This window comes from Coffea arabica, chromosome 3c, assembly GCF_036785885.1.
Source record: "Coffea arabica cultivar ET-39 chromosome 3c, Coffea Arabica ET-39 HiFi, whole genome shotgun sequence".
NCBI classification, from domain to species: domain Eukaryota; kingdom Viridiplantae; phylum Streptophyta; class Magnoliopsida; order Gentianales; family Rubiaceae; genus Coffea; species Coffea arabica.
The window spans coordinates 526,326-552,814 of record NC_092314.1 but is presented as its reverse complement, the minus strand read 5'-3'; the positions used below and the strand labels follow the sequence as shown (position 1 = coordinate 552,814).

At 36.7% G+C, this 26,489-nt stretch overlaps 2 protein-coding genes and 1 long non-coding RNA gene across 3 annotated transcripts; all 3 read left to right on the top strand.

The window, feature by feature from the left end:
* Positions 1 to 3,993: 3,993 nt before the first annotated feature.
* LOC113733866 (prefoldin subunit 3) lies at positions 3,994 to 8,449 on the top strand. The gene is made up of 6 exons (XM_027260076.2): positions 3,994 to 4,314; positions 5,755 to 5,812; positions 6,647 to 6,718; positions 7,487 to 7,606; positions 7,715 to 7,816; positions 8,014 to 8,449. Exons 1-6 carry the CDS (start codon positions 4,169 to 4,171, stop codon positions 8,089 to 8,091), a joined length of 576 nt encoding a protein of 191 aa, XP_027115877.2. The 5' UTR covers positions 3,994 to 4,168; the 3' UTR covers positions 8,092 to 8,449.
* A 6,524-nt stretch (positions 8,450 to 14,973) lies between these two features.
* LOC140037482 (uncharacterized) lies at positions 14,974 to 16,694 on the top strand. Its single transcript, XR_011841358.1, has 2 exons — positions 14,974 to 15,288; positions 16,129 to 16,694. It is a non-coding gene; the product is annotated as an uncharacterized lncRNA (long non-coding RNA).
* A 6,522-nt stretch (positions 16,695 to 23,216) lies between these two features.
* LOC113733864 (uncharacterized) lies at positions 23,217 to 25,764 on the top strand. The gene is made up of 3 exons (XM_027260073.2): positions 23,217 to 24,114; positions 24,620 to 24,763; positions 24,955 to 25,764. The coding sequence occupies exons 1-3, from the start codon at positions 23,546 to 23,548 to the stop codon at positions 25,499 to 25,501; spliced, it is 1,260 nt and encodes a 419-aa protein (XP_027115874.1). The 5' UTR covers positions 23,217 to 23,545; the 3' UTR covers positions 25,502 to 25,764.
* Positions 25,765 to 26,489: the final 725 nt, after the last annotated feature.

Sequence of the window (26,489 nt, the reverse complement as noted above, 5' to 3'; positions counted from 1 at the left end):
TATATATACTCATAGTATATAAATATAAATTTGGGATGCAAGGAACTCGACTTCTTGTTTTGTTGTTCGTTCCCATTTTGTCACCAGAAGTTGCCATTTGTCCAACTAAAGCAAGATTTTTTTTTGCTTCAATGCAAAGAATTATACTTGAAACATTTGTGTCTTGATAAGCAAAAGTGAAATGTTAATCACATTTCACTTTTTTATAATGACACTCTTACTATCATTTTTAATGTAAAGTCTAACAAATGATAACTATATAATAAAAATAATAATGAGATTGTTGTTAGTTAAAAAAAAAAGGTGTGAAATTTAAGTGCATGCAAGCGTTGGAGCATATTTTGCAACATATCAACAAACATATCAGAAAATATTTTCATTGACAAACCAAACACTGAAAAATTATGAAAAAAGGAATTTGGAAAATATTTTCACTTAATAACCAAACACTGAAAAATTATGGGGAAGGAAGTGATTTTCCAGGAAAATGACTTCGATCAAGGAAAATATTTTCAGTCCAACCAAACGGACCCTTAATGTTTTATTAGTTTTGGGCACGCTACAGATAGAGAAATTTTTGGTCGGCGAAGAGCCTTAAATCAATTCGTGAGGATGATTGAATGAAGTATGGAGGAGGCACAGGCCATATTGCAATTTGCAGGTAGGCAGCAAATTAATGACAAAGCACCGCTTGCAATGCATAGGAATGGTTGGAATTGTTTCATGGTACCGCCCACAAGACGCAGTGGCTGTTGCGGTCGCATGTGATGATAGTTTCTGCTTCTCCAACAGAACAGAATGAAGTGAATCTGTTTTAAGGTTTGGCGTGAAGTTTCTGATGAAACACACGTCTTCGATCATCTGGCAGAGGCAGAATTAACATACATCAGAGGGCCGGGGGGGGGGGGGGGGGGGGGGGGGTTGGTTACGCCGCAGCAAGTTGTTGGACTTGTCAATATTATTACACTGCGCGTAGATGAACAACCATACATTATTTGTTTTTTCGATGCCAATGACTAAATGCACCTTCTTCCCTTTTCTTGTTCTTTTTTCCTTTCCCTTTTTGGTGCATAAAATAGTACTAGCTTTTAACAAGAAATGTGTTTTGTGCGCGTATTATTCTTGAAGAATCAACTACAGCGTAACAGTTTCATATGCATCCCATAAAACTAGATCGTTCTTCATCGATCCTCGTCCACAATGTTGCTTCAATCTACATCAAATCAGATGGATGTTCCTAATTGGATTTCAAAATCAAAGGCTCTGTTTGAATTTCTCATTTTTTGAATAATAAGTTTTTCATATTCACACAACCTATCATAAAATAATATATATATATATATATATATACCATGTTTTTCTTCCATCCATCACCACCAACCACCACAAGATAGTATAGGATAAACAGTAATGATCAAGATAATGAAGATGGCATTTTCAACCCCAAAAAAAAAAAAAAAAAGCGAACATGGCCTCCCTTTTTACTCCTTTTTATCTTTGCAAATGACAAGTCATGACGGCACTCATTCGTGTCATCACCGCATTGTAGTTGCCCCGGTGAGACCGTCAGGGATTGGATTACGTTTTGGACACTTGCCATGTTGTTTGACACCAGCACAGCACTATGGGAGATTAGAAACGTTCTGTGTCGTGACAAGAGTTTGTCAACCCACATTCTAATTGGCTTGCATACATGGCGTGCCTGTGTAAATGTAAGATTTCGGTTTTCAGTGGTCATCGTTCGTAGGTGCCAGCAACTTCTTGCTGTATACTACCCTTTTTTTTTTTTTTTTGTTATGTTTGCAACTCTACTAAAAATATCAAGATCGATGTCTACATATGCATCCTGTATGTCTTGCTGGAGATGTAGACGGTAATCATTCTCATATAATTGCCTGAACATTAGGTTTCATGATGAGGAAACAGGTTGTTTTAGGGGCCACGTCTTCATCATTTTAACAACCACAGACAGCCACCATTTCTGTACGTACTGTTCTCTCTTCCACAACAAGTACATCCTACCAGGCTTAACTCAACTGCGGAAGAAAGAACAAAAACACATAAAGGGATCTCAAGGCGGTTGTCCCAAGTTCTTTCTTCATCATATCTACTGAAATTTGTCTTGCAGATGATCCTGTGGTGATGTTTTTTGGGGACAGGAAAATGGCATCCAAAATTGGCAAGTGACTTGCTTAACACAGAAGTTAGATGGAAGAGATAAAAAATAAGCAGGCAAGTCATTAGTAAGCATCCACTTGACATCTTAACACAGCATTAGTTTAATCATCACATCATCAGGTCTCATCGCACACCTAAGTGGAAAGCACAATAGATATCTATCTATACAGGTTGATGAATCAAAAAGTAACTAATATATAGAAGCAGGCACATGGGGGTTGGCCATGGACTCAACCTCACCTAAGAGGTTAGGCCCCAGGAATTACTACTAATAAACAACGATTTGGGAAAAAAGGTTGAGGGTTTCAATAAAGTAGTGCTTAATCTGGGATGAGCAGAAGAAAGAAACTACCACCCAAAACAAAGGAAAAAAAGAAAAGGGGATTAATGGTGGGTTCCACTTAGCATCAAAATCATTAGTGGCAAGCATGTGGATCAATATACAGATGTGGCCTATGAAAGACTGGTGATCCACGCTTCACGCCTGTTGCCATTAACTCCTTCCTAATAATAAGTACTGGTATTACCATGTGTGACCAGGCTCCATCATATAAGTGCTTTTATAGATATAATAATAATAATATATGATCTGGGATTTCACGCAGATGATGAATGGTGTTCGGAATATGTTTTTGAAGCTTTAAACTTCATTAATTACAATCTACTAATTGATTAAATTGGGAGTTGGTTAATCTTCTCGTCACTTCATAGTAGTAGACTAGTGTATGGTATATTATACTGACCAAAAGCATATATCTACATCGCCATATATAAAATTAACAATAATATGATCACGCTAGAAGAAGCTATGATGGATCAGGTGCAGTATTTCTACCCCATAGTCATAGCACCATTCCAATCTTTTCTCCAAAAACTTCATCGCCAGAGAGGGAATTATAGTATATAATATGTCAGATGTGACAGTAAATAAAGGACATGTACGTGTGCTGCTAGCATAATCTGTAATGGAGAATCTGAGCTATAATAGAGAGATGCAGGCATGATATGAACAAGTTTCAATCAAAGGGACGCGAGTGAGTCCCTACACGACCAGCTTAACCACAATTATGGATTATTGGAGATTATAATTAGACCGACGGCAACCAAACCTGTTTGATTTGACAAATCCAACCTGTTTCACTTTCTTGTCCTTGAATGGCTCTCTTAGGGACTAGTTAAGTACTAGTAAGTAAGTAGGCTCTCTTTTTTTTTGAAGAAGAAGAAGAAGAATTGGCTCCGACATGACATGGAGAGCTTCGCGCCTCGCGCCGCACCGCTCACATTAATCAAAGACGCTAATTGTTTGCCTATGTATCTGATTCCGAGCCAATCATCATAGTGAAAAGTGAAAAGGATCCTTCTATATTCTTTATTTATTTTCTTTTTTCAGTTTCTTTTTCTCTTCTCTCGCTACCTTCCTTTTTTTTTTTTTGGCAAGTCATCCTTGTAGCAACTATATATAAATGGACTTTTGACTCTCTGGAATTTTATGGGCCGACAACACCAAAACCCAGCCCAGATGGCACATACTCAGACAGGAGCAGGCTGTTGTCTGTCCTCTTGATCAGACGCTATCCCTTTTGCTCAATTGCTTGAGCCAAGTGGACTTTTGTATCCGAGACTTTCACATCGTTGCCCGCCTCCGAGGCCCCTCCTGCTCCAAACATGAATTGTTGTACGAAAGCCCACATTGCTTCAGTGGACCGGAGCAATTCGAGTTAACCACATGCTAAAGTTACCTAGCGTCGGCCCAATAAAAGTTTGGTAGCGAATCACATAACCATTAAAAGGTAATCAGGAAAAAGACCATCAAATGTTTTGATCAAAGAATTTTCTAAAGAATTTTTTTTTTACGTTTTCCCTGATGAAACGACACTCTCTCTGTTGAGTCCATCCAGCTCCAAGTTCAACTGAGCGAATCGGTCGTTCTCTGTTCCTCGGTCTTTCTATTCTCTTTTTTACTTTCCCTCTTCCGGAAAGAAGAAGCAAAATGGCGTCAACATCAGCATCAGCAATCGAAGGAACTGTGACGGAGAGAAGAGGAATACCAGCGGCCGCCTTCGTAGAGGATGTCCAAACATATTTATCCCAATCGGGCCTGGATGCCAATTCCGCTCTCGCCTTCTTCCAAGAAAGGTCATCCCTTTTGCCCCTTCTTTTCACATATCCACTCTTCTTGCTATCTGTTTCTTTATGTATAATTTATGTTACGCTTGGTTTTTTATTAGTTCAGATCAATGTATATTTTGGTGGGTTTATTTGTGGTTTTAGTGTGTAATGTTCATATTTATTAGTATTTAATACATTATTATTCTTTGCTGTCCGATTGGTAGAGCCTGGTGTTGGACTTAATGGTGTTTAACTTTGATTTTTGGGTGTAGAACCCATGATCATAGTAAGCTAGTTTGTAGACTTGACTATGTTGAAAAGCTTATTTATGAGACGTTATTGTGAGCCATTGTTGGACTAAAGTTTTGAGTCTTTGTAGTGAGCTAGTTTGTACACTTGACCATGTTGAAAAGCTTATTTATGAGATGTTACTGCGAGTCATTGTTGGACTCAAGTTTGAGTCCTTGTGGTTGTCTGTTACTTCAATTTTAGTTGGCAGGATAAAGCAAGGTTCCAAGTTTAACTTTTTTTCTTTGTAACAGAAGTTCTGTAGTAGTATCTACCTAAACTGCAGATAGGGCAATGTTTGAGCAAAAGCTGGGCTTAGAAGTAATATATTTGGTTTTGAATGACTTTGAGACTGTTTTTGTGAAAGATTGAAACTTTCTTTGTTTCTAGTTAACGTGTCTCTGGTTTTTGTCTGGATTATCATTCTGTCTTCCTCTGCTTATTGTATTTGACTGTTACTGTAATATGAATAGTATGTCCACCGACTGGGCACGGTACTGAATTTTAATCACATATAGGAATCTGGCCATAACATAACTGACAGATCCAAGATCTATAACCTCTGGATTGAGGCTCTGTTCTGTGTCACAAGTATGAGATACAAGGATGAATCTGTGTTTGAATTGAAGAAACTGGATGATTTTTACCTTGGCTGGTAATGCTGTTGTAATTTGTTAGATCATGATCACATAGCTTTGTAGCCGTAACTTAGCTGTATGGTAGATTTTATGCATGCTGCTTTACTAGTCTTGCAATCACTCCAAGGTCATCAAGTATTTATAATATCTTTCTGAACCATCTAATCTTATGTTTTCATAAGCTTGTGCATTTACAAATTCTGGTCACATTTGCTGTTAGATGATGTTCTGAGTTCTCTCCTTCATCTGGTGTTTCTATTACATCTATCAGTTTCTTTGCTTTTACTTTGCCATTGCTGTAATAACTTCTAGCCTTAGTTGGCTGCCTTGTCAGGTAACTTCTGGGATAAATACATGCCTGGTAACATGTTTTTCTTTACTTGTCCTAATGTTGCTTATCAACTATATTTAATCATCTATGCTTCATTTCCACACCTTTTCTAGCTTCATCTTGAGCTTTGCATATCCTTGATAGACATTTTTGCTGCTTGTATAGTATCTTCTTGTTTATAAGCTTTGAACTTGCTTTTTATTTTTGCAGACTTCAGCAGTACAGGGTAGTTGAGATGAAACTTCTGGCTCAGCAGAGAGACCTTCAGGTACTTGTCTGTCTGTGTGTGTGCGTCCGTATATGCAGATAATACATACTTATAGATGCATGGTTTTCACATTGAAGGGAGTGAATATTGAGGGTTGGAAACTTGAAATAGTTCTCCATGAGCACAAATTTTATGCTATGAATTTGTAAAAGCAATTTTTTTCCAAGGTACTTAACTATATAGGCAGATCACGATGCACTTTTCTTCTTAGTGATGCACCCTCTAAGTGCCTCATATGCGTCTTATGTAGGTAGTGATACATAAACTCACAATTTTGAAACTAACAATGGTTAAAATGTGATTGTTTTTGCTAAACTATGTAGCTTTGGAGATAGATAGATTGCATGTTGTTCTCTGGGATGCATCTTATAGGTGTCTTGTACAAAGAAGTACAGTTGGCCCAAGCATTGCTACATAAACCCCAACAGTAAGCTAGAACTTGTAAAGTACGTTATCTTTTGCTCAAGTGCAAAGCTTCCAAAAGAAATTGAGTTGCATGTGACATAGGTACCTGAGTAATCAATAATACTATATTTTGTGTTTTTAAGCCCTCAGGCAAACAAAATTGAAATTCTTTTGCATGTTTTGAATCTTATTCATATCATTTTACAAAATCCTTAGTAACTAAAGTTTTGTGAAATCAGTTATTCGAATCTTTTGGCTCTGAAAGTTTCTATGATAGAAATTAAGACTTGCATGGCTCCTTTTGACCTTTTCTTCCTAACTATATTAGGCCATTATTCAGAACAAATATTTTACTTTCTTGCTGCTTATCAATCTTTTCCTCTTATGCGTAGGGTTTACTTACACTTCCTGTTGCCTTTCATATACCAGGCAAAAATTCCCGACATTGAGAAGTGCTTAGATGTAGTTGCCGCCCTGCAAGCTAAGAAGGGTACTGGTGAGGTTCGTTTTGGTAGTGTGTATTATTGTTTTGTCCTCTTATGCATCTGAAACATTAGCTGGTGCTTTTCGCCTATGATGTAATTATGTCAGTCAGGTTTTGTAGCTTTCATGTTCTTTTGTTGATAGCTTTTTGTTATCATGGCAAAGAAGTTGGTCCTGATGCTTGTGCCAATTTGATTGGTCATTCAGAATTTTAAGTTGCAATTATTCAGAAAATTTTTGAAGTAGATAGCCTGTGTGGTGTCACTGCCTTTAGTTTCCAAATTGTGGGATCAGCAATTGATTTAGAATTATTATCTTGATAGATACTGAGACAATAAATTAACAAGGGATCGTAATTATTGTTTCCAGTATATGTATCTCCATAAATATAGATGAAGATAGGGATCCAACATTTTTTGAGTGTAAAACTTACGAATGCCATAGTGTGATAATGCTAGCCAAACATGCAAGTATGATGGTAATTCTTCTTCCTTTTACTTTTTTCCACATTATGCTTACCCAACTTTGATTGTCTTGTCTCTGGATAAACTTTGACTGCTTACCCAGCAAGATCATTGGCCTGGTGGTGTGCGGAGTATTTAATTTGTATGTGTGTTAAGATTGTCTCCTGGTGCTTCTTCAAGAGAGAATAAGTATTTCCCCATGAACTACACTGTTTGCATTCGCATTTGCCAAGTTTTTCAGTTTCATTTTCTGAACTACAACCATGTGGACAAATCAAGTTATGGTTCTTATATGTGTATATATATTACATGTTGAATGCAGGCTCTACTAGCTGATTTTGAAGTGTCAGAGGGCATTTATTCCCGTGCTCGCATTGAAGATGCTGATTCTGTTTGCCTATGGCTTGGAGCCAATGTCATGCTTGAGTATTCATGTGAAGAGGTACATATATTAGGATCTACATATATTAGGATCTCCTTATATTTGCTCTTTCACATTTGACACATGTAGAGTATACATTTAAGAGTTCTAAATAACCTTGTAATGCAGGCTACTGCTCTTCTTCAAAAAAATTTAGAGAATGCTAAAGCAAGTTTAGAAGTTCTTGTGGCCGATCTACAGTTTCTAAGGGATCAAGTTACCATTACGCAGGTACTATGACCATTAAATTTCCTCAATTGTTAAAGTCTAAGTCTTCTTCTTTACAAATAGATAATCAACAAGCTGTCCAGTCTCCTTGAGTTTGATCACGAAAATGATTGGACACCTCTGATGTACTAGAACAACTAGACCTAGCCTTTTTATCTAATTGTCATTGCTTAAGGTAGTGCATTATGTGATTTGTTCAGGTAACAATTGCCCGTGTATATAACTGGGATGTACATCAACGAAGAACACGACAAGCTATCGCGACCACAGAATCATAAGGACCATATTGTACCTTCCAATTTACAGTTGGTGGCAATCCATATTTCAAGTCAGGTTAACGAATTTGTCATTAAGGTTAGCAGTCACGATTTCGTTGCCTGATATCATCAGCGAGGATGCTTTGGTCATCCTTTAAATTCCCGATTCTGAATCTTGTTTGCGATCAAGAGACGTGTTGTGAGAAAAATTAGACCGCATCAGCTTTGAAGTGTGAGTTTAGAGCTGTAATATTGGGTAGAAATATCTGCTTCTTTGACGCTTTTTGTTTTCTTGAACTGCTTGATGGCTCGATAAAGTTAGCAGTGCTTGTTTCTGTTGTTGGATTAAATGACTTTGGCCCTACATGGGATGCCCTTCTCCCCTGGCTTGAAGTTTTCGATTAAGAGCAGTCCATTAGCCTTTTTTTTTTTTTTTTTTGGGGTAAAAAAGATGCAGATATTGATAAAGAGTTAGTTACAAAATGAGGGAAACATATCCATTTTATGTCATCCAAAATTAAACTAGACATCGCAGGAGACATTGCCTCAAATAAGAGAATGGTTAAGTCTGATCTGCTCCAAACTTGGCATGCCAATCTGCACACCTATTGGCTTGTCAATAAACATGTGCAAGTCTTGCTTTCTGCAGTGACAGATCAGGTACCTGCAATCAGAGACGATTGATACAAATTCACAAGCGGAAGAGTCTGCTTATTTAATCAAATTCAATTGCAGCAGTAGCATCTATTTGTACTTCTACATATTGCATGTTGAGAGATTTGGACAGTGGCAATCCATCTTGTATCCTCCATAATTCGGCAAGGACGTTGGTCGGATGTCCCAGCTTTTAGCTAAAGCAGAAATCCATCTTCTTTGATGGTCTCTGAAAAGTACCCCTGCCCCAGCTGGCACTGGATTTTACCTTTAGAGGATCCATCTCTAATTTTGAACACATTTCGCTCAGGAGACATCCGGTTTGGAATTGAATCTAATTTGATCTTAAGCTAATTCCGACTAGGTCCTAGGAAGGAGTAGTTAGAAGCAGCCTTTTTATTTTTTTTGTTGGGGGGGGGGGGGGGGGGTAAGATTTTTGGAGGACTCAGATGATGCCAGTCTCGAGTCTTAGGCGCTGTTTACATCATCGTGGATGGTAGTGTAGTGTAGTCGAAATTGGTTTGGTTTTATCGGTCCATTTTGTATTCGCCCTTTTACCTATCCATAAAGTAACCCAGAGAACATGATCGTGGTACCAAAGTGCGGGCTTTGGTGCATGCATGCTTCATTAAACTTGGCTGTCGCTCCATTTTCTCATGGAGAAACTCACGGCTTTCAATGCCATCTACAATCTGAGGAGCATATAGTATTAGTTTTAAGCATTGATTCGTCCTGTTTGTCAATGAAAGATTCACCGATACAAGACTGTTAAAGTTCAGAAAACGCCCTTCCTTTCAATTTCGGTTTCTTCAAGGCGTGGCAGTATACCATAAGTTGCTATATTTAATGATTGACCTTTTGAAACATTTCTGAAGATTCCTTTGGGTCACATCCGCTTCTGCGATCCGGGCAGGACCTGTTCAGCATTAAAAGTCAACATAGCATTTTTTTTTTCCTTCAAGTTTTCTTTGCCTCGAAAGCGGTCAGACAGATCGTTCATGTGTGTTCCTTTTAATCCTTGCATATATTTATTTGCTTCCTTTAACTCTTTCCAGCCAAAAAAAAAAAAAAAGCCTAGTTTTTTTGTTGTCAAAAAGGATTTTGACCTAATATGACGTGCTTCTGACCAAGCCAATGCTTCTAGTTGTGTCGTATTTGCATGCTAACAAGGGCTGGGACCAAGTTCTTGCTTGTATTCTTGCAGACGAGTTTTAGTTGAAATTGGCCGAGTATCCAAAGCAGAATGAGCTGAGCATTCACACCTGGTGGGGAAGCGGAGACAAAAGTTCAGGGTTGGCTTGGCTCAACTCTTTTAAGCACTCAGAATCATACAAAAGGGAAGGGGCCTAGGGCGCCCGTAGCCCATATGTGTGTGTTTGTGTGTGTATATATATATATATATATATATCTATAGTCTGAGATGAGATGTGATGATATGTTTGACCTCGGGGGACGTGTCTTATGCCTGGGAATCTTTGTGGGACTTCAAACTCCGTGTTGACAGTTGAAATTGAACCCAGAGGAAACCAACTGTTAACGTCAATAATGCCTCTCGAAAGTTATGGGCCATTCTCTGGACTACGTGATTCTTCCGTGAAATAATAATTCCCCCGGATGATCACTGAACTTTTGAAGTCATCAAAATTTTGGCTATTAAATTATTAAAAATTTGATTTTGTCCACTAAACTATGTAAAGTTTAGATTTCGGGTTAGATTTAATTATGCCTCTTTCTTTTGTCTCGCGAATCATGTAAATACTTAGATTTGACATAGTTAACGATCAAATTTGATGGAATGGTTCGAAAACTAAATTTTAGATAATTCAAGAGCCAAAATCAGGTTTTTAATAGTTCAGTGATCAAAATTCAACGATTCTAAACGTTTAGTTACCATCCGAATAATTTGCTCAAACAAGAATAATAGTTACCATGATCTAAGACATTTTGGTGTTTCAAAGGCACTTAAAAAATCTAGCTCTCTCTCTCTCTCCCGTAGTTGTATGTTTTACCCAGAGTCTTCTCAATCATGCTCTCCCAAAATTATATATTGTTTTTTCTCGAGGGCTACCCGCTATTTAATCAGTGGCCACCATATTTTAGTGGTACGCTTGGTCTGTGAGAAAAGAAGCAGCTATTCCTCTTGCTTTCAATCGCCCTTTCAGACCAAACTTGCTCCAAAACAACATTAATAATGAGCTATTGGACTAGCGAAAAGAAAATGAAATTTCCACATGCAACGCGCAAACAAATAGACCTATTTTCTCTTGTCATCTACTAGTATTAATTGTTGTAACACGATGATGACAAATGCAATTCATGCACCCGGGGAACTTGAACAAAGAACTACTTGAAACAGCCACGTCAAATTGAAGAATTACGCTAGCTCCTTCAGTTTCTTTTTTAATATATATATATATTTTTTTTTAAAAAAAAAAACAAAAATTTTGGGATGCGGGGTGACAAGATGGGTGGCTAAAGAAGAGTTTTAGTCTGGCAAAAGGATGAGTAAAAGAGCCAGGAAGAGAACTCTGAGTAGAAATGCGTTGATTACAGAGACGTGCACGAAAAACGAAGCCGATATTGTCCAGACCTGCATTTGTCAGCTTCTGGTGTTTGACGCGGTAAGCTCTCAAATCAAACGGTGCCCCCCACTCCCCATCGATTCGAGTCAAGGCAACCACAAACATTAATGCTGTTGACCTTGACCTTCATCATCATGTGCCCACCCCAGCCCAGATCTTCTTCTACCTCATGGGGATGGGGATGATGCTGCCTGCTTTGGTTTTCTTGATTTTGCTACGCTCACTGCTTTTATACAGTATATGCAACAGTACTTACTCTGCTGCTGCTGCTACTACTATAACACTTTGTCCACGAGTACTAGCAGCAGCAGGCAGCGTTTTGATTCCGAAATCCAGAGATGAGTCGCCAGTCCCACATTCAAAAAAAAATATATATGTATATATATATACTACTCGTATTATTTATAAATAAAGTGACGATGGGATGACATCACTGAGCGTTTTAAATTTTTGTTTAATAGAATAATAACCTGAAAATTTTGAGGGATAAATAAATGGCCGCAATCATCGGCCACGTACCACTCGTAGCAATAGAAGAGAGGAGATTGACAGAGTCAACGGGTTCGATTCGGATCCACAGCCCCGGTACTCTTAACCAATCATGGGTCGTCCATATTACATCATGTCATTCACGAGTATGATGATGATTATTCCTTTTTAATTGTGGTTCTCTAGTAAATACTCTACTAAGTAGTGTAGTACTAGGCGCTAGCCATTTGTTTCATGTTTCATGCATCCCGGACCCGTGCCAATTGATTAAGTTTGTTCTACTGCTACATTACTATTATTAATGGACCGTTGATTAAGGCTACGGCCAAGGGATGCTTCCAAATCTTTTGGGTTGGCAGGTACTTATTACTATCTTGGTAGGTGTTACGGGAAGATAGTAGTAGTACGTATCGGTTTCGAATATTTTTTACTAGCACGGATTTAGATGGTTCATCTCACCTTTTCTGATTAACCCCCTTCGGCTATTTACTTTTTCTTTTTTTTTTTTTTTGAAAAAAAAATTCTAGATCAACTTACATACTTAAAAAAAAAAAAAATAGGTTTGAACTGTAAGAAAGTTTGTAATGATCAATCAGATGGTGGTAGAATTTAGTCGATATATTTCTTACTACATTTTGTGTACAGCTAACGAAAATGATGAAATATATCATGGCCGTTGCTAATTTTCAACAAATAATTTTTAAATTAATTTTATTGTGGTGTGATAGAGAGAATTGCTCTCCAATTCAAGGGAAGAGACTTTTTAGTCCCATATTCTTCTCTCTAAGAAACTAGTTTTTTTTTTTTAAAGTCCTGGTGGCAACTACTGTTAATAAGAGCTGCGTTAGCCCAGAAATATAAATTGCTTCTAGCTCCGAGCACATCTCCAAATTACAGACAGTATCATTCTAAAACTCATACATACATACATACATACCTATATCTCTAACTACATAAAGCGCCGAAGGGTTGGCAACAGTGATTTCCACTGGTTATTTTGTAATTTGAGCATTGATTTTGTCCTCATTTGTCTTTGTAGGTGTGATGGAACTCATTGTGGGGTCATCTTTGTTTCATGCTTGTCGGCCACAGGTTCTAAATTTTGGTCGCCTTATTCCAATTTTACCCTTTTACACTGGTTTCGTTGTTGTTTCTCTACAGATTTTGGCCTTTTTCGTCTTTTTATTGTAAATAATATTTTTAGTGGTTGGCCCGTTGCCTGCTGCATATGTCTGCCCGGATTTATTGGACCTCTCACGGTTTTTGCGAAATCTTTTCTGGTCTGCCGCCTTATGTTGGTCCACTGTGTTTGGGTTTCGGACATAAGAAAAATACCACTATATCCATCCATATATAGCAAACATATATATATCTATATATATATATATATATGATACGTAAACAAAATCAGCAACCTTGGCTGCCAAATTACTCTTCACAAGTTAAATAGTACCAGCAACAAATAATTAAAAAATTTATACAATTTACACATTACTAATCAATACTAAATATTACAAAAATCAACACAACCTAGAATAATACACCTCAAACTATACCATCATACACACTAAGAAATCCTTCAATTAATCCACTCTCACAACTTTCACAAGCATAAAATTAATTAGAACCAATAATCAAATCACAATTAGACAAAACATAAATATACTGTAAACAATAAAATACCAAAAAAATAAAAAAGTGCAAAACAATTACTTACTTTACCAATAGAAAAACATATCAAAACCATAATCATTCAAAATAATACAAAATATGACAAATCCATACTACATTGCAAAACTTATATTACAAATCTTTACACATGTTCCAATATAAAATACATGTACATATAATTAATAAACAAATGGAAGATATTGCCTATAACATACCAGGTCTTTATGGGTTTTTTGCATTACATGAACAAAATATTAGTTATTTATGGGCATTTTACTTTGAATTATTTAATTTGTGTAAAATACATAAATGTTTGTAGCTAAAACTGGAAAAGTGTTACACTAATATTTTTATGAAAGGGAAACTCATAGGTTTTGTATTTAACATAAATTAAATATGTGAAAGTAAAAAAAGAAATTGCCCAAAGCATACCGGCTCTTTACTGGTTTTCTCTATTACATGAACAAAGTACTAGCTATTTATGAACATTTTACTTTGAATCATTTAATTTATGTTAAAAACGTAAATGTTTGTAAGTAAAATTCAAAAAATGTTACACTAATATACTCAATTATTAAATTAAAGCTTTTGCGTTTTAAGATCGATAATATTTGTTAACTACTCAATTATTAAATTAAAGCTTTTGCGTTTTAAGATTGAGTAGTTACTTCGATAATATTTGTTAACTGCTCAATTATTAAATTACAGCTAATTAAAGCTTTTGCGTTTAAGATTGATAATATTTGTATATGCATGTTCGGCAAAATATATATATGGACATAATTTCTGTGTGTATCTAATATTATTAATTTAAAGCTTTTGTGTTTTAATATTAACTACTTAATTATTAATTTAAAGCTTGCCGTCAAGCTCCAGTTACAAGTTAATTGTCTCCTTTTGCTGTTGTGCTCATATTCTATTTTCTCATCTTATTCCAATATGTGCATATCTAATAAATATAAATCAATTGTCCCGCTTTGTATTAGGTTCCATTAATACGATCAATTATTTTTAAAAATATCGGATAATTTTCCTCTATTTCAAAAATGTTACTTCGATAATATTTGTTAACTACTCAATTATTAAATTAAAGCTTTTGCGTTTTAAGATTGAATAGCATAACATAAATGTGTTTAGGACAAAGTGATAATTAGTTGTGTGCCTTTTTATATATGTGCATGTTCGGCAAAATATATATCTGAACAAAAATATTGATTTTCTGAAAAAAAAATATTTCGAGACAAATTTTTTGTGTATCTAATATTATTAATTTAAAGCTTTTGCGTTTTAAGATATTTTTAGCAAAATATATAGCAATTCTTCTACAATGCCACCGCATGCTATCAAAATTTACGTGGTTGTTCCCTGGTGATTAAAGGTTACGTGGCGCAAAATTTATCTTACGTGGTTACATATTAGAAGTTACACCTGTAGTTACAGTTCATGTCATGTACTTACAGATAGAGATATGCTTGTTTCGTTCGGTTCTTTCACAGATTACATACTGTCATAGTGGACTTGCAATCATTAGTCAGATTTAATGCATGCATGTGTTTCCTTCTGCCAAACCTCAAACTCTTTGTATAGTTGAAGACTATATGCGTTCTATCTATATTAACCTTTTCACCGTCAGTTTCTTTGGTTTGGTTTTCTTTATCTACGGACTACCAACTATTATAATGCTTTAGAGATGTTTCTCTTTTCTCTTGCGCCTTCCTGTTAGCTCTTTATTTTCTATTGGCTTTTCCTGATCCCTGTTTCAAATTCTCAGCTTCGCACCGGCCTGTTATCAAATTCTCAGCTTCGCGCCGGCTTCAGTCAGGTATGTCCTTGTTTTTCTTTACTGCATTTCTTGGTTGTCCTTTTCCTCGTTTACTCTTAATCAATCTACAGTTACTTATTTTCTTTCCTTGTGATTGAAGTTATGTTTCTATCATTTTCTCCTCCCTATTAATTACCTAAGAATATCTGTTTTGTTCCCATGATTTTTGCCAAAAAACTGACTACTTCGCACAGAATCATTTTTCTTTGTTGCAGCTTTTTAGTCTGCATTAACTCTGAATTTACTTACCTTAGGTGACTCCATAAACTATTAGCAAATTTAAAAAATCTCCTTACTTTTTCCATTTTGGTGTATTTTGCTTATTCTACAATCACTACTATACTATTCAACAAAACAATAACCCTCTATTTATAATTTCTTCTACTTTATTTTACATTCTTCATCACTCAATAACACCATAATATGGGCACCCCGCGGACAGCCGCGGGGTCGAATGCCTAGTATATAAGCATTTTTCGTTGTGACAATTCCAAATTAAGAACTCCAAAAAAGCTTTTATTATATTATTTTTTGAGAAGTAGCAATAGAAGAGAATCATGAACTCTGAAATCACTCCCAACTAGTTACCCCAATTTGACGGCAGTTGTCTTCTCCTGGAAAGAAATTAAAGCAAGCCTAGTCCTTGTGGTCAATCACTCTTGTGAACCGATAAGTTCAAAGCAGCCATAAAAAGTTGAACCAAGAGGACTTGCCTTGCAAGAGATCCTCCATTAGTTTGTTAATGATGGGAAGGAATAAGTAGTTAGTGTCTAGAATCCAAGCATCCCTTATTCAATTCCACTGATAATTAAGAAAAGTTTTTTTTTTTTTTGCTCGCAGCAAATTGTTTAGTAACCGCCATGGACGGATGCATGATTCCAACAGTCATCTAGAAAAGGAATCCTAACTGCAATTACTATATATTGAAGGCGCAGGTAATCATGGAATTTCAATCTGTTTATATTCAACGAACCAGGGAGGTCTGTCTTGACCTCTATCCTGACGAGCTTGAAAAGAAAATTTGTGTGTGTACGTTCTTTTAATTAAGCATCGATCGATCATAGGCATAATAATGGGTTAGATATATACGTACCTTCATAATTAAACCCCACATACTAACCACCATGGATGAGTTAAAATAAAAAAAAGGTCGGTTCTGTGGATTGGATTATATATACGTACCAGCATGATAGGTAGGGTAAAGGGTTCTTTAATTAATTTATAGCACAAGGGTGCATGGCCTTTTGCCTGTAGAAAGCAACTTTTCAACCAAAGCTATATATAGCCCTCTCCATATCTTATGCTGGAATGAATGAATGAATGACGATTCTTAATTACATTGGTTCAAAATTTAGGTGAAAGTTTATATAAGAAATATATTCTGTAGAGATGATGAGAATCTTGCATCTTGTGCTTGTGCTTGTGCTAGTACAATAATTGTTTGTAGCTTAATTACAAGAGAAAAAGATAAAAGTTTACTATAGATCGGCGACATCAAATTAAAAGAATGCTACCGACTCTGCACGACGCGGTGTTGTGTTTACGCGGAAAGACCATAAAATATTTAGAAAAGAAAAGCTACGCATTGACCGGTTGATTGGAAAAATTAATCAAACGTTTCATGAAATTAGGCGTCGGTTGTTGAAAATTCTGATTTTTTGGATCAAGTATTATCTTGTGATCTTCCAACAAATAACGGGCGGGCTTCCGTAGAGAAAATCCGACTTCATATATATACGGTCGAAATTGATTCAATGTATGAATGTGTAGGTGTGACAAGAAATGTGTAGGGAACAATTCTGATGCCAAAGAACTTCTTGTCCCATCATATGTATAATACTAATGGCTAATTAAGTTGGAATATTTTTCATTTGTTAAAAAGAATATGGAGTAGATAACTAAAATTAAAAAGGATGAAGATCAAGAAACCATCATACGATATATCCAATTGACAGGCGTACGGTATACGTATCTTATGATGCCACACAAGTAGTTGGCTGCTGTTGTGTGCATGTCTAATGTCTTCGTTGAGTTGATCAGGCTCTTGCTTTCCCAACTGTGTAGTCACAAAGGGTGCAGCAAATTGGTGGACTAGCTACTTGACATAATTAACTGCTTCTATATATGTATAGATGCTGGCCGTCCAATCGTTTGATTCTTGCTTCCCTTCACTCTCTTTCCAACAATTGTTTCCCACTAAGAATATTAAAAAAAGAACATTTTTTTTTGGTGACTATCTTAATTAGCAGAGTTGTTTAGGTTAAACTATATATATATAATAAAAATTTTCTCTTCGTTCTCACCTACATTCAGGTTTTGCAGACTTGCAAGTATTAATTCATGGATGGCAATAGTCATTACAGCCTATGCAAAACCTTCATCCATCATGCGCGCAGTAGTCTTAGAATTTTCTTTAGTCGTCGATTTTACATTCATGGATGGCAAAAGGCATCATGGGGTTTGAATTGGATCCGAGCTAGATCAATTGAGCACTTCATTAAGATAATTAGGTCAGATGCCGAACTCTGTAAAATAGAATGACGGGGTCTCATCTCCAAGCCGGTTCTGACACTCTGTAAAATAGAATGACGCGATGGTGATTAGTACGCACGTACCTGATCATACATGTGAACATCTTCCGAATAATTTGCTATCTAAATATGATGCCTTGGCAAGCACAGCTTTTTTCCATGTGAAGTGTAGCATCATGTGCATAGTTTTTTCTTGCCATATATATATATACACCGTACAAGGAGAAGCAAGGACCGTCCGTCACCATGCTATAACTATTCAAATCGGGTAAAACGATACACGTTATGGCCCACAATGGTGGTGCAAAAAAGAATATGGTGGAGTAAATGGCAGCAGGAGGAGGAAGAAGAAGAAGAAAACGAGAAGGAATGTGGTGAAGAAAAAGAGTTTTGTTTTTTGACAAATGTTCTGGCAAACCTCGGAATATTAGATACACCCTCACATGGAATTATCTTCTTTTTTTTTTATTTTAACGTTGAATAAGCAAATGTTTATTCATTCCTTGCTGCTTTTAGATGCCAACAAACAACAGTTCAAACCTCTGACTATTGACCACTGCTGAGGCGACGGAGACCGGAACCCCGGTCAATTTAAGTCGGTGTTCGATGTAGCCCATGGTTTCGTGTTGTTGCATCCAAGCTTAGTTCGCTTTAGTTCTCCTGACTGGAAAGAACGCTTCCATACTGGAGTAATATATCAGTAATATGACAACGTACTATGAACAATGAATATATGAATGTTTCTTTATCCTGACCGACTCCTACCGGCCAATTGCTTTGAAAATTTACCCCTACACTCTTCGGGTTGAAACAAAATCGCTTTGAAGTTTCTCGACGACGACTGTTATGCGAAAAGTAGACATGCAACCAGTAATTTAATGGTTACTGCTAATCACATGTTTGCAGATCCTTTTGGTTAGCATGGCAGGGAAAAATGAAAATGCCTTGGATATATAATGGATTAGTAGTATATACTATATAGTAATTGGCTGGCTGGTGCAAGTCTCTAGAATGGCTGATTTTTTTTTTTTTTTTCTCACGCGCTGTTGGGGAACTGGGATGTCGTGACAAAATAGACATATAGACATTTTATTGCTTTTTGGCAGCAATTTTTATTTTTGGTCTGAAACGTAAGTTGGAAGCAAACTGTGGTCAAATTGTCCGATAAAACATTTTTCAATGAAGTTAAAATTGTCTACTTGCACCCATTCCTAACATTAACTACATAGTAGGTGCGAACAATACATGCATCCAGACACCCAACTTCATGTCCGTTCAATTATGTTGAGGCAAGGTGAAGATGGCAAGGCGGGCTTGGCTTGCGCCGTGATGAACCTCGAAAGTTTAAGAATCTTCCAATTACAGCTCGATCATCATAATGATGATGTCTTGATCATAAACTAAGGTGGTGTTTGGATTGCTATCGTATATCAAAAATTTTTTACGTTTTTTATAAATATATTTTTTTATTTCATGTACATTAAATTTATTATAATATACTTTTCTTACAAGAAAAAGTTTTTTTTTTTTAAAAAAATAGCCATCCAATCCAATCAGGGCCATTGAAATGTGGTATTTATTATGGCTGAAGATCGAGCAGCTGACAAAACATGCATCGTCAACCAATACAGGAATAAAAGTACGATATTGTGGTTTTGAAAGTACGATATAACATCAAAACGAATGAATTTCTTTACGTTATGAATTTCTCATCTGTATACAAAAGAAAAAAAATATATAGAGAAGTTTTTAAGAAGGCGTGTGATGTATCTCATGTCATGTGCATGAATAGTCAGTGACGTCACGTTGACCGAGATGAGGCATCGGACAATAATATGCATTTATTTATTACCTATTTTGTTGCAATATTATTAACTTACCTCCTCGTTTACGGTCTATGGATCCACACAGTGACACAGGACATCAAGTAGCTGCCTTGAAATTTTCTATTTTTTTTTTGGTTTTGCTCTTCCCCTCCTGGAAGAGAGGGAAGTGTTGTGGGGGCGAGGAAGAAAGAAATGCACAATAATCACACCATATATTTGGTTGCTCAAAATCTTTCTTTATACCTAAATTTTATCCGCATAAATAAAGGTGGCAGCCGGGAATCTGCCCCAAAAACGCGATTTACAATGAACCGGGGAAGCGTATGTTGCAAGAATTAATTATAGGTCAATACTAAAAGCGCGTTAAAAGTTGCATGTGGGCCGTCTAGACTCCTAGATTCATTATACTAATATGTACTCCTATATATATACTAGTATAGTAGTATGTATATATATTTATATGATAAAAAAGAAAATATGAAACTTGGCCTGACGACATTAACTAAACATACACGCGACGAACAAATGGAGTCACTAAAAAGGAAAATATTTAGAAATAACGCGTGTTAGCTGAGACGAGGCTAACAGTTCGCGTAACGCTGTCCTGCGTCAAATTCTTGGTGGTGGTGGTGGCTATATGGCGACCACAGCCGAGCATCGTGGCTATACAATTAATAAATTAACTGATTAATTATGTCGCCACCCCAAAAAAAAAAAAAAAAAGGATGGGAACAATTAGTGATAATTGAACGCATAAATCTATATGTTTTCATCCATTGCGCCTATTCTCGTAAATATTACCAACCAATTGGCATAACCACAAAATCGTTCTGTAAAAAAAAAAAAAAAAACACAACAAAAGTTCACCCAGCGCAGGCATATTCATTTGAGCAAATGTTAATAATAAATAAAGAGCGCAAGTGAGAAGCGTGGATGTTTTAAATAATGTTAATTAATCAGGCGTTGCCTACATGCAGGAATATCAAATGAATTGGACAAGAAAATGGCGGAAGCACGCACTCAATTGTTGAAGTTGATTATCATTTCGTTCAGATTATAATGCACATGAAAAATCAATTACAAAAAGTAGGAACGTGATTGAAATTAGTTAATTCAACATCAAAAAAAAAAAAAAGTTCAGAATGAGACCAGTTTTCAGTAATCGAAATGGATGTTGTGCAGAAGAAATTTATAAATAAATTGTTCAAGAACGCTGACCGGAAAAAAATTTTTTTTTATTTTAATTTTTGCACCCTTTCTTGAATTGATGTAAACAGCGAAAATGGTCACTGATTACGCAAGTGGTCGATGTTGGGGCGGCATACGTTACATGGAAGTTCGTGATCGATTCATACTAGTTTGAATTAGGTCAAAGGCATCATCAAGATGCTAGAAGCAAGAAACAACCATCCATATAATCTATTTCCAGGCCATATCAGCTTTAAAAAAAATAAACCTAAAAAATTCAAGAGCTATATATATGTATTTTTTATTTTATTTTTTCTTCCTCGCTGCACCAGTTAATTCTACTACTGAACTGAAGAAAGACATCCAGATTTAAGCCCAATTTTAATTTCTCTTCTTTTTTAAAACTGTACTGTATATAAATTTGTGGGAGTTAAATAGTAAAAAAGGTGAATGAGGCTGTGGGTTATTTATTTATTCATATATTTATTTTTGACTGTGGACGGTGTGGGCTTGTCGGGGAAGGAGGAAGCTAACGTTGAGAAGGTGACGCGGTAATCAGGTCAGCATGAAGGACACTTGTCAGGGCTTTGCACCACACGTGTGAATCCTTCTTTTACACTCCTCCCACACATCCAAGTTCTCTTTTCCTTGCGGCTATTTCCATTTTTAACCAACAACTTCTTCTTCTTCTTTTTTTTTCTCTCTCTCTTTTCTCTCCTTCCCTCCCTCCCTCCCAAAACAGAAGTCCGATTTGAATTGCTATTTTTTGAAGCTTTAATATAGAAAAACATACTGTAATGTAATGGCGATTTGATATATATTATTCAATAAAAAGATGATTAAAAAATATATTTAAGAACAATGTAAAAATTTTTAGAAAAATAATAATGACTTTTCAAACAGTCTAAATAAACGCGTCTTTTTAATCTTATAATAAATTTCATTTCAATCTCAACGGACGTAAAAAAAAAAAAAAAAAAGAGAGAGAGAGAGAGAATGTTAGAGTTACCGAAATGGCCCCTTTATAAAAATTTGGAATGCACTTTTTTAAAATCAGGCACCTTCTTCTTTCGGGCACAGACAATTCTAATTTGGACGATAAACAAGTAGCTTTCGTGGTGCGAAAAATTTCAAAAGCTGGAGGCTTGGAGCTGTCGAGTTGGGGTCCCTTCTGCTAGCGTTTGAAGTCCACCAAATAACACAAAACATCGATCATTCTAGTTATACCAAATTATCATCAAAAAAATAAGTACCCTTTTATATCTCAATCATGGTGGAGACCATACAACCATCATAGCTAGAAAAAGGCATGAGGGGCCTAGACCTATCCGTCGGAGCTATGAACTTAAACTGGTAAGCACGTACTTTGGGAAGCATTACCAAAAAATGAATGCTGAACTACGTACCTCTTTCAAGTGCAGGTCACGATAAAGTAAACCCAAAAAAAAAAAAAAATTAATTAAAAAAATTTTTTTTTTACACCCAACCCAACTACTAATGGACGTATTCTTATGGAGTATTTGGTATATGCTGTTTTACTTGGTAAAACGAAACGGTTTACAAGGAAGACGTATGTCTACACTCTTCTACACTGACGAAATCCAAATAATTCTAGAACTCAAAATAATAGTTTGAATTGATTATGAAGATGTAAATATACAACCAATCCTATGCTCTCCTAAAAAAACTCAAATACTACATCTTAATCACACGTGTTTGGATAAGAGTTTATTTGGATGATTTATTTGAGATAATTACTGTAGTACTTTTTGTGATGTGATGTATGTGAAATAAAAAAGGTGATTGAATAGATAAAAACGTAATTAAAATTTGTGACGTAAATTATTTTGTTTCAAATTATCTCAATCCAAACACACAAAAAAAATTAATATCTCAATTCAAATAATGCGTTTTTCATCTCTATTGTTAATAATGCGCTTTTCATCTCTATAAAATACACTACCATCATATTTACCTATCGCATGATTATTTCAAGATAATTGAGAAAAATGATAGATTGCTAGGGTTGATTTTTTTTTTTTCCAAAAAAAAAATTTGCAAAATGATGGACTAATGCGTTAGGGACATTCTTGTCCTCCAAGAAAGAATGTAAGCATTTCCCGTTGGACTTGAAAACGAAAACCGGGGTTTTTTTTTTTTTTGGGGGGGGGGGGTGTAAAATTAAATTCCCACTCGCGCACACATGCCAAAGCTTACTGTCCTCTCTATTTTTTTTTTCAAATTCTTTTCATTTAAGCTCATCGGCACGTGTAACCAGAAGGCAGTTCACACTCATCCGGTTACCGGTCAACAAGCGGGTATGAAAGCGTGGACTAGCCAACCGGATCACATTGGGCGGTCCTTTATCATTAATTGCCAAACACAAGTCATTTATTTTTCCGTACGCACCTTCTCCACCGGTATTTCCCGGTCATAAACTGAATCTCTACCACCCCACAGCCAACCTTTTATTGTCCGCAAAACCACTCCTCCCTCCCTGATCCCCTCTTCCACTCGAATCCACTCTCCTCTCTTCACACTTGGTGCTCTGGTAGTACTAGTTCATATATATAAAGCCAACCACGACCACTCCACCCTAGCTCTCTCTCTCTCTCTCTCTCTCTCTCTCGTTCTGCTTTTCTTATTTTCTCTCTTAGCTAGGGAGATGATGAGATGAAGCATCTATGCTAGCTAGCCATATTGACGAATTTTATGGAGAAGGATAAAAGGTTAGAGAAAAATATAAAACCCGAAAATCCCATGTCGAATTTAACATTTTCAGATCAGATTCCGATTCCGGCCACATTGGCCGCCATACCAAACATTTATGACATCCCAATAGGTTCAGCACCAGTGGCATCATCACCACCACCATCATATGGAGGTGGAGGTGGTGGAGCTGCTCATCCACATGATCATGATATGGTGAAGATGGAGTCTTTTGGATTTATAGACATGCTAACAGTCCCGGACTATCCATGCCCTTCCATATATGAGATGGTATTTCAGCAGCTACCTCCCATGAAGTTTCAATCTCCCCCCCTTTCCCAGCCCCTGCTTCAGCCCCAGTCCCCTCTTCCGCCCCCACCTCCGCCATCCAACCATATTAATAATAATAATGCTCCTCCGGAGTCATCTGACGTGGCCACCACCCCGGCAACCCCGAATTCGCCATCCGTCTCTACTTCATCCAGTGATGCTCAGAATGATGATCAACAACAGAACAAGACACCGGTGGAGGGTGAACAAGAAGATCGGGATCAAGACAAGACTAAGAAACAGTAAAGCTTTTTGTTTTTTTCTCCTTTCTTGCTTTTTTTTTTTTTCATTTTCCTCGTATCAAAAATATTTTACTCTAGTAGCAGTACTTTTTGTACTAGTACTGTTTTTGTAGCACAATCTTATTTTCTTTTTTTTTTTTCCTTCTCCTTTTCAGATTTCAGTGTGGTGTGGTAAATGGTATCATATCAGTTTGGAATTTTGATATCCTGTGACGAATGAAAGTAATGATTGATTTGAACAGAACCCGCAAAGGAGATACGTCTTGTTGATTGCCCCCGGGATGGGTGGGGTGGCCGGGGGGGGGGAGGGGTGCGGGGAAGTGACGAGGATTGAGGGGAGGGAGCTTCTGTTATGCATGATCTAATTACATTGAATTACTGCTAGAATATGTGCAAATTCTTTTTTGATATTTGTGGCTTTTATATTTAGGTGCTGCTTTTCCTACAATTTCTTTTTTAATCGTCAAAAGGTGATATTTTCCCCCCTTCCTTTTTCCGGGATTAGCTTGAAGCCCAAAAAGAAAAACCAAAAGAGGCAAAAGGAACCGAGATTTGCGTTCATGACTAAGAGTGAGGTTGATCACTTGGATGATGGATACAGATGGAGGAAGTATGGCCAAAAAGCTGTGAAAAACAGCCCATTTCCCAGGTACCACTTTACATTTCATACTGCTAATGTTCGCCTACACATTCACACGCTGGGAAATACTCTACGTTTCACGCTGGTCAATCTCCTTATTTATTTCTTTTGATCATTTTCCATACTAATCTTGATCTGTGGCTATTTATAAACAATTTAATTGATTTTTGGTCATGCAAATGCTGGAATATATACTACAGGAGCTATTATCGTTGCACCAGCCCATCATGTGGTGTGAAAAAGAGGGTGGAAAGATCATCTGGTGACCCAACCACTGTGGTTACCACCTACGAAGGTACTCACATGCATCCTACACCACTAACTTCTCGCGGCAGCTTTGGCCTTGTGCCGGAAAGCTCCGCCAGTTTCATTTGTGGCCCAAGTGGTGTTGGCAGTAGTAATGGTGGTGGTGGTGCTGGAGAAGCTGTCACCATTGGTGCTGTTTTTGGAGGTGCAGGTTCAGGTTCAGGGCCAGGTCCTTCCTCTTTTTTCCCAGCACCAATGTCGCAGTATCATCATCAACAACCACAACAATTTCAACAACAGCAGCTGCAGCTACTACCCTTTTTCCGTGTTCCAACAGCTCCAGCATCCCTGCATTTTAACACCCCTAGTTCGTCATTTGCTCATATGATAGTTCAAGAGAGCAGCTATTGCCCTCCTCCTCCATCATCATTTGTGGATAATGGCCTTCTTGAGGATATTGTGCCGTCCGAAATGCTGATCAAGGAGCCCAAAAAGGAGTAGAAGCCCTGATTACCTGTTACATATGGATCCAATCAATGGGGTATGTTAGCAACTTAGCATCTAGTGCTTATTCGTTTTAGTTAGTTACTGACTAATGATTTTGGGAGTTATCTTTAGGTTCATGTGAATGAAGCCTGCTTAAACTTTTAGTGCCTCGTAGACTCTCATGTAAAATGACTAGATGATTTTAGCTTTTTTCTTCGACATTGTTGTACTTAGTTTCGACCTTTTTTCAAACTATGGAGATTTTAGACCTTTGCAAATGGGTTTGTTTTTTCCGCTTTGTTTCGCTCATATATTTTCTAGTTTTCATTCCAGTTCTTTAAATGCATATATGCATGCGAAATTCTCGTAATCTGCATTCTATATATATATATATATATATATATATATATATATATGCGTGTCAAGATTAGTAGCTAGGGTTAGGGTTCGTTGGATCATTTGATCAAACGATCAGCTTGTCCGCGGCCTTATGATTTTCTCTTCACGGCCGGCAATTTGGGAGTTAGGACCAGATTGCGGAAACTGAGGCAAGAACGAACATTGGAAGTTGTTTTTCGCATTCATTAGTCAGGGAATGAAGGAAAAGCATTGAAGTGGTGCTTAAATATTGGTTGATCTCTTTGAGGATTTTGATGTCAATTTATTGAGCTTCTTATGCAACGGGAAACATGCAACTTTATCAGCATCACAGGTATTTCAATTTTATTTTTTCTTTTGGCCTTCTTTCCCCGTATTGTGATATCGTGCCACTTGGCCAATCCACTTTTTCACGAGTGAATCCAAACATTTTGGAGATTTTTCCTATTTTTCGCTCGAGTTATCTTCACTGGGGCACGGCCCTTAAGGCCATATATCTTATTAGCTAGCTAGACCGAGCTGGTCAGCAAAACAAGTTCCTATTTCCTAAAACCCTTTTTCTTAACTTTTTTTTAGACATCTGTTTTTTTTTTTTTTTTAGAGAGGAAGGTGAATTACTAGGGTT

Bases quoted from the DNA above. Each gene is read 5' to 3' on its own strand.
- LOC113733866 (XM_027260076.2), top strand. From the start codon at position 4,169: ATGGCGTCAACATCAGCATCAGCAATCGAAGGAACTGTGACGGAGAGA. The intron at 4,315-5,754 runs GTCATCCCTTTT...TTATTTTTGCAG, and splicing joins CTCGCCTTCTTCCAAGAAAG to ACTTCAGCAGTACAGGGTAG. The intron at 7,817-8,013 runs GTACTATGACCA...TGATTTGTTCAG, and splicing joins ATCAAGTTACCATTACGCAG to GTAACAATTGCCCGTGTATA.
- LOC113733864 (XM_027260073.2), top strand. From the start codon at position 23,546: ATGGAGAAGGATAAAAGGTTAGAGAAAAATATAAAACCCGAAAATCCC. The intron at 24,115-24,619 runs GTAAAGCTTTTT...TTCCGGGATTAG, and splicing joins CAAGACAAGACTAAGAAACA to CTTGAAGCCCAAAAAGAAAA. The intron at 24,764-24,954 runs GTACCACTTTAC...TATATACTACAG, and splicing joins AAAAACAGCCCATTTCCCAG to GAGCTATTATCGTTGCACCA.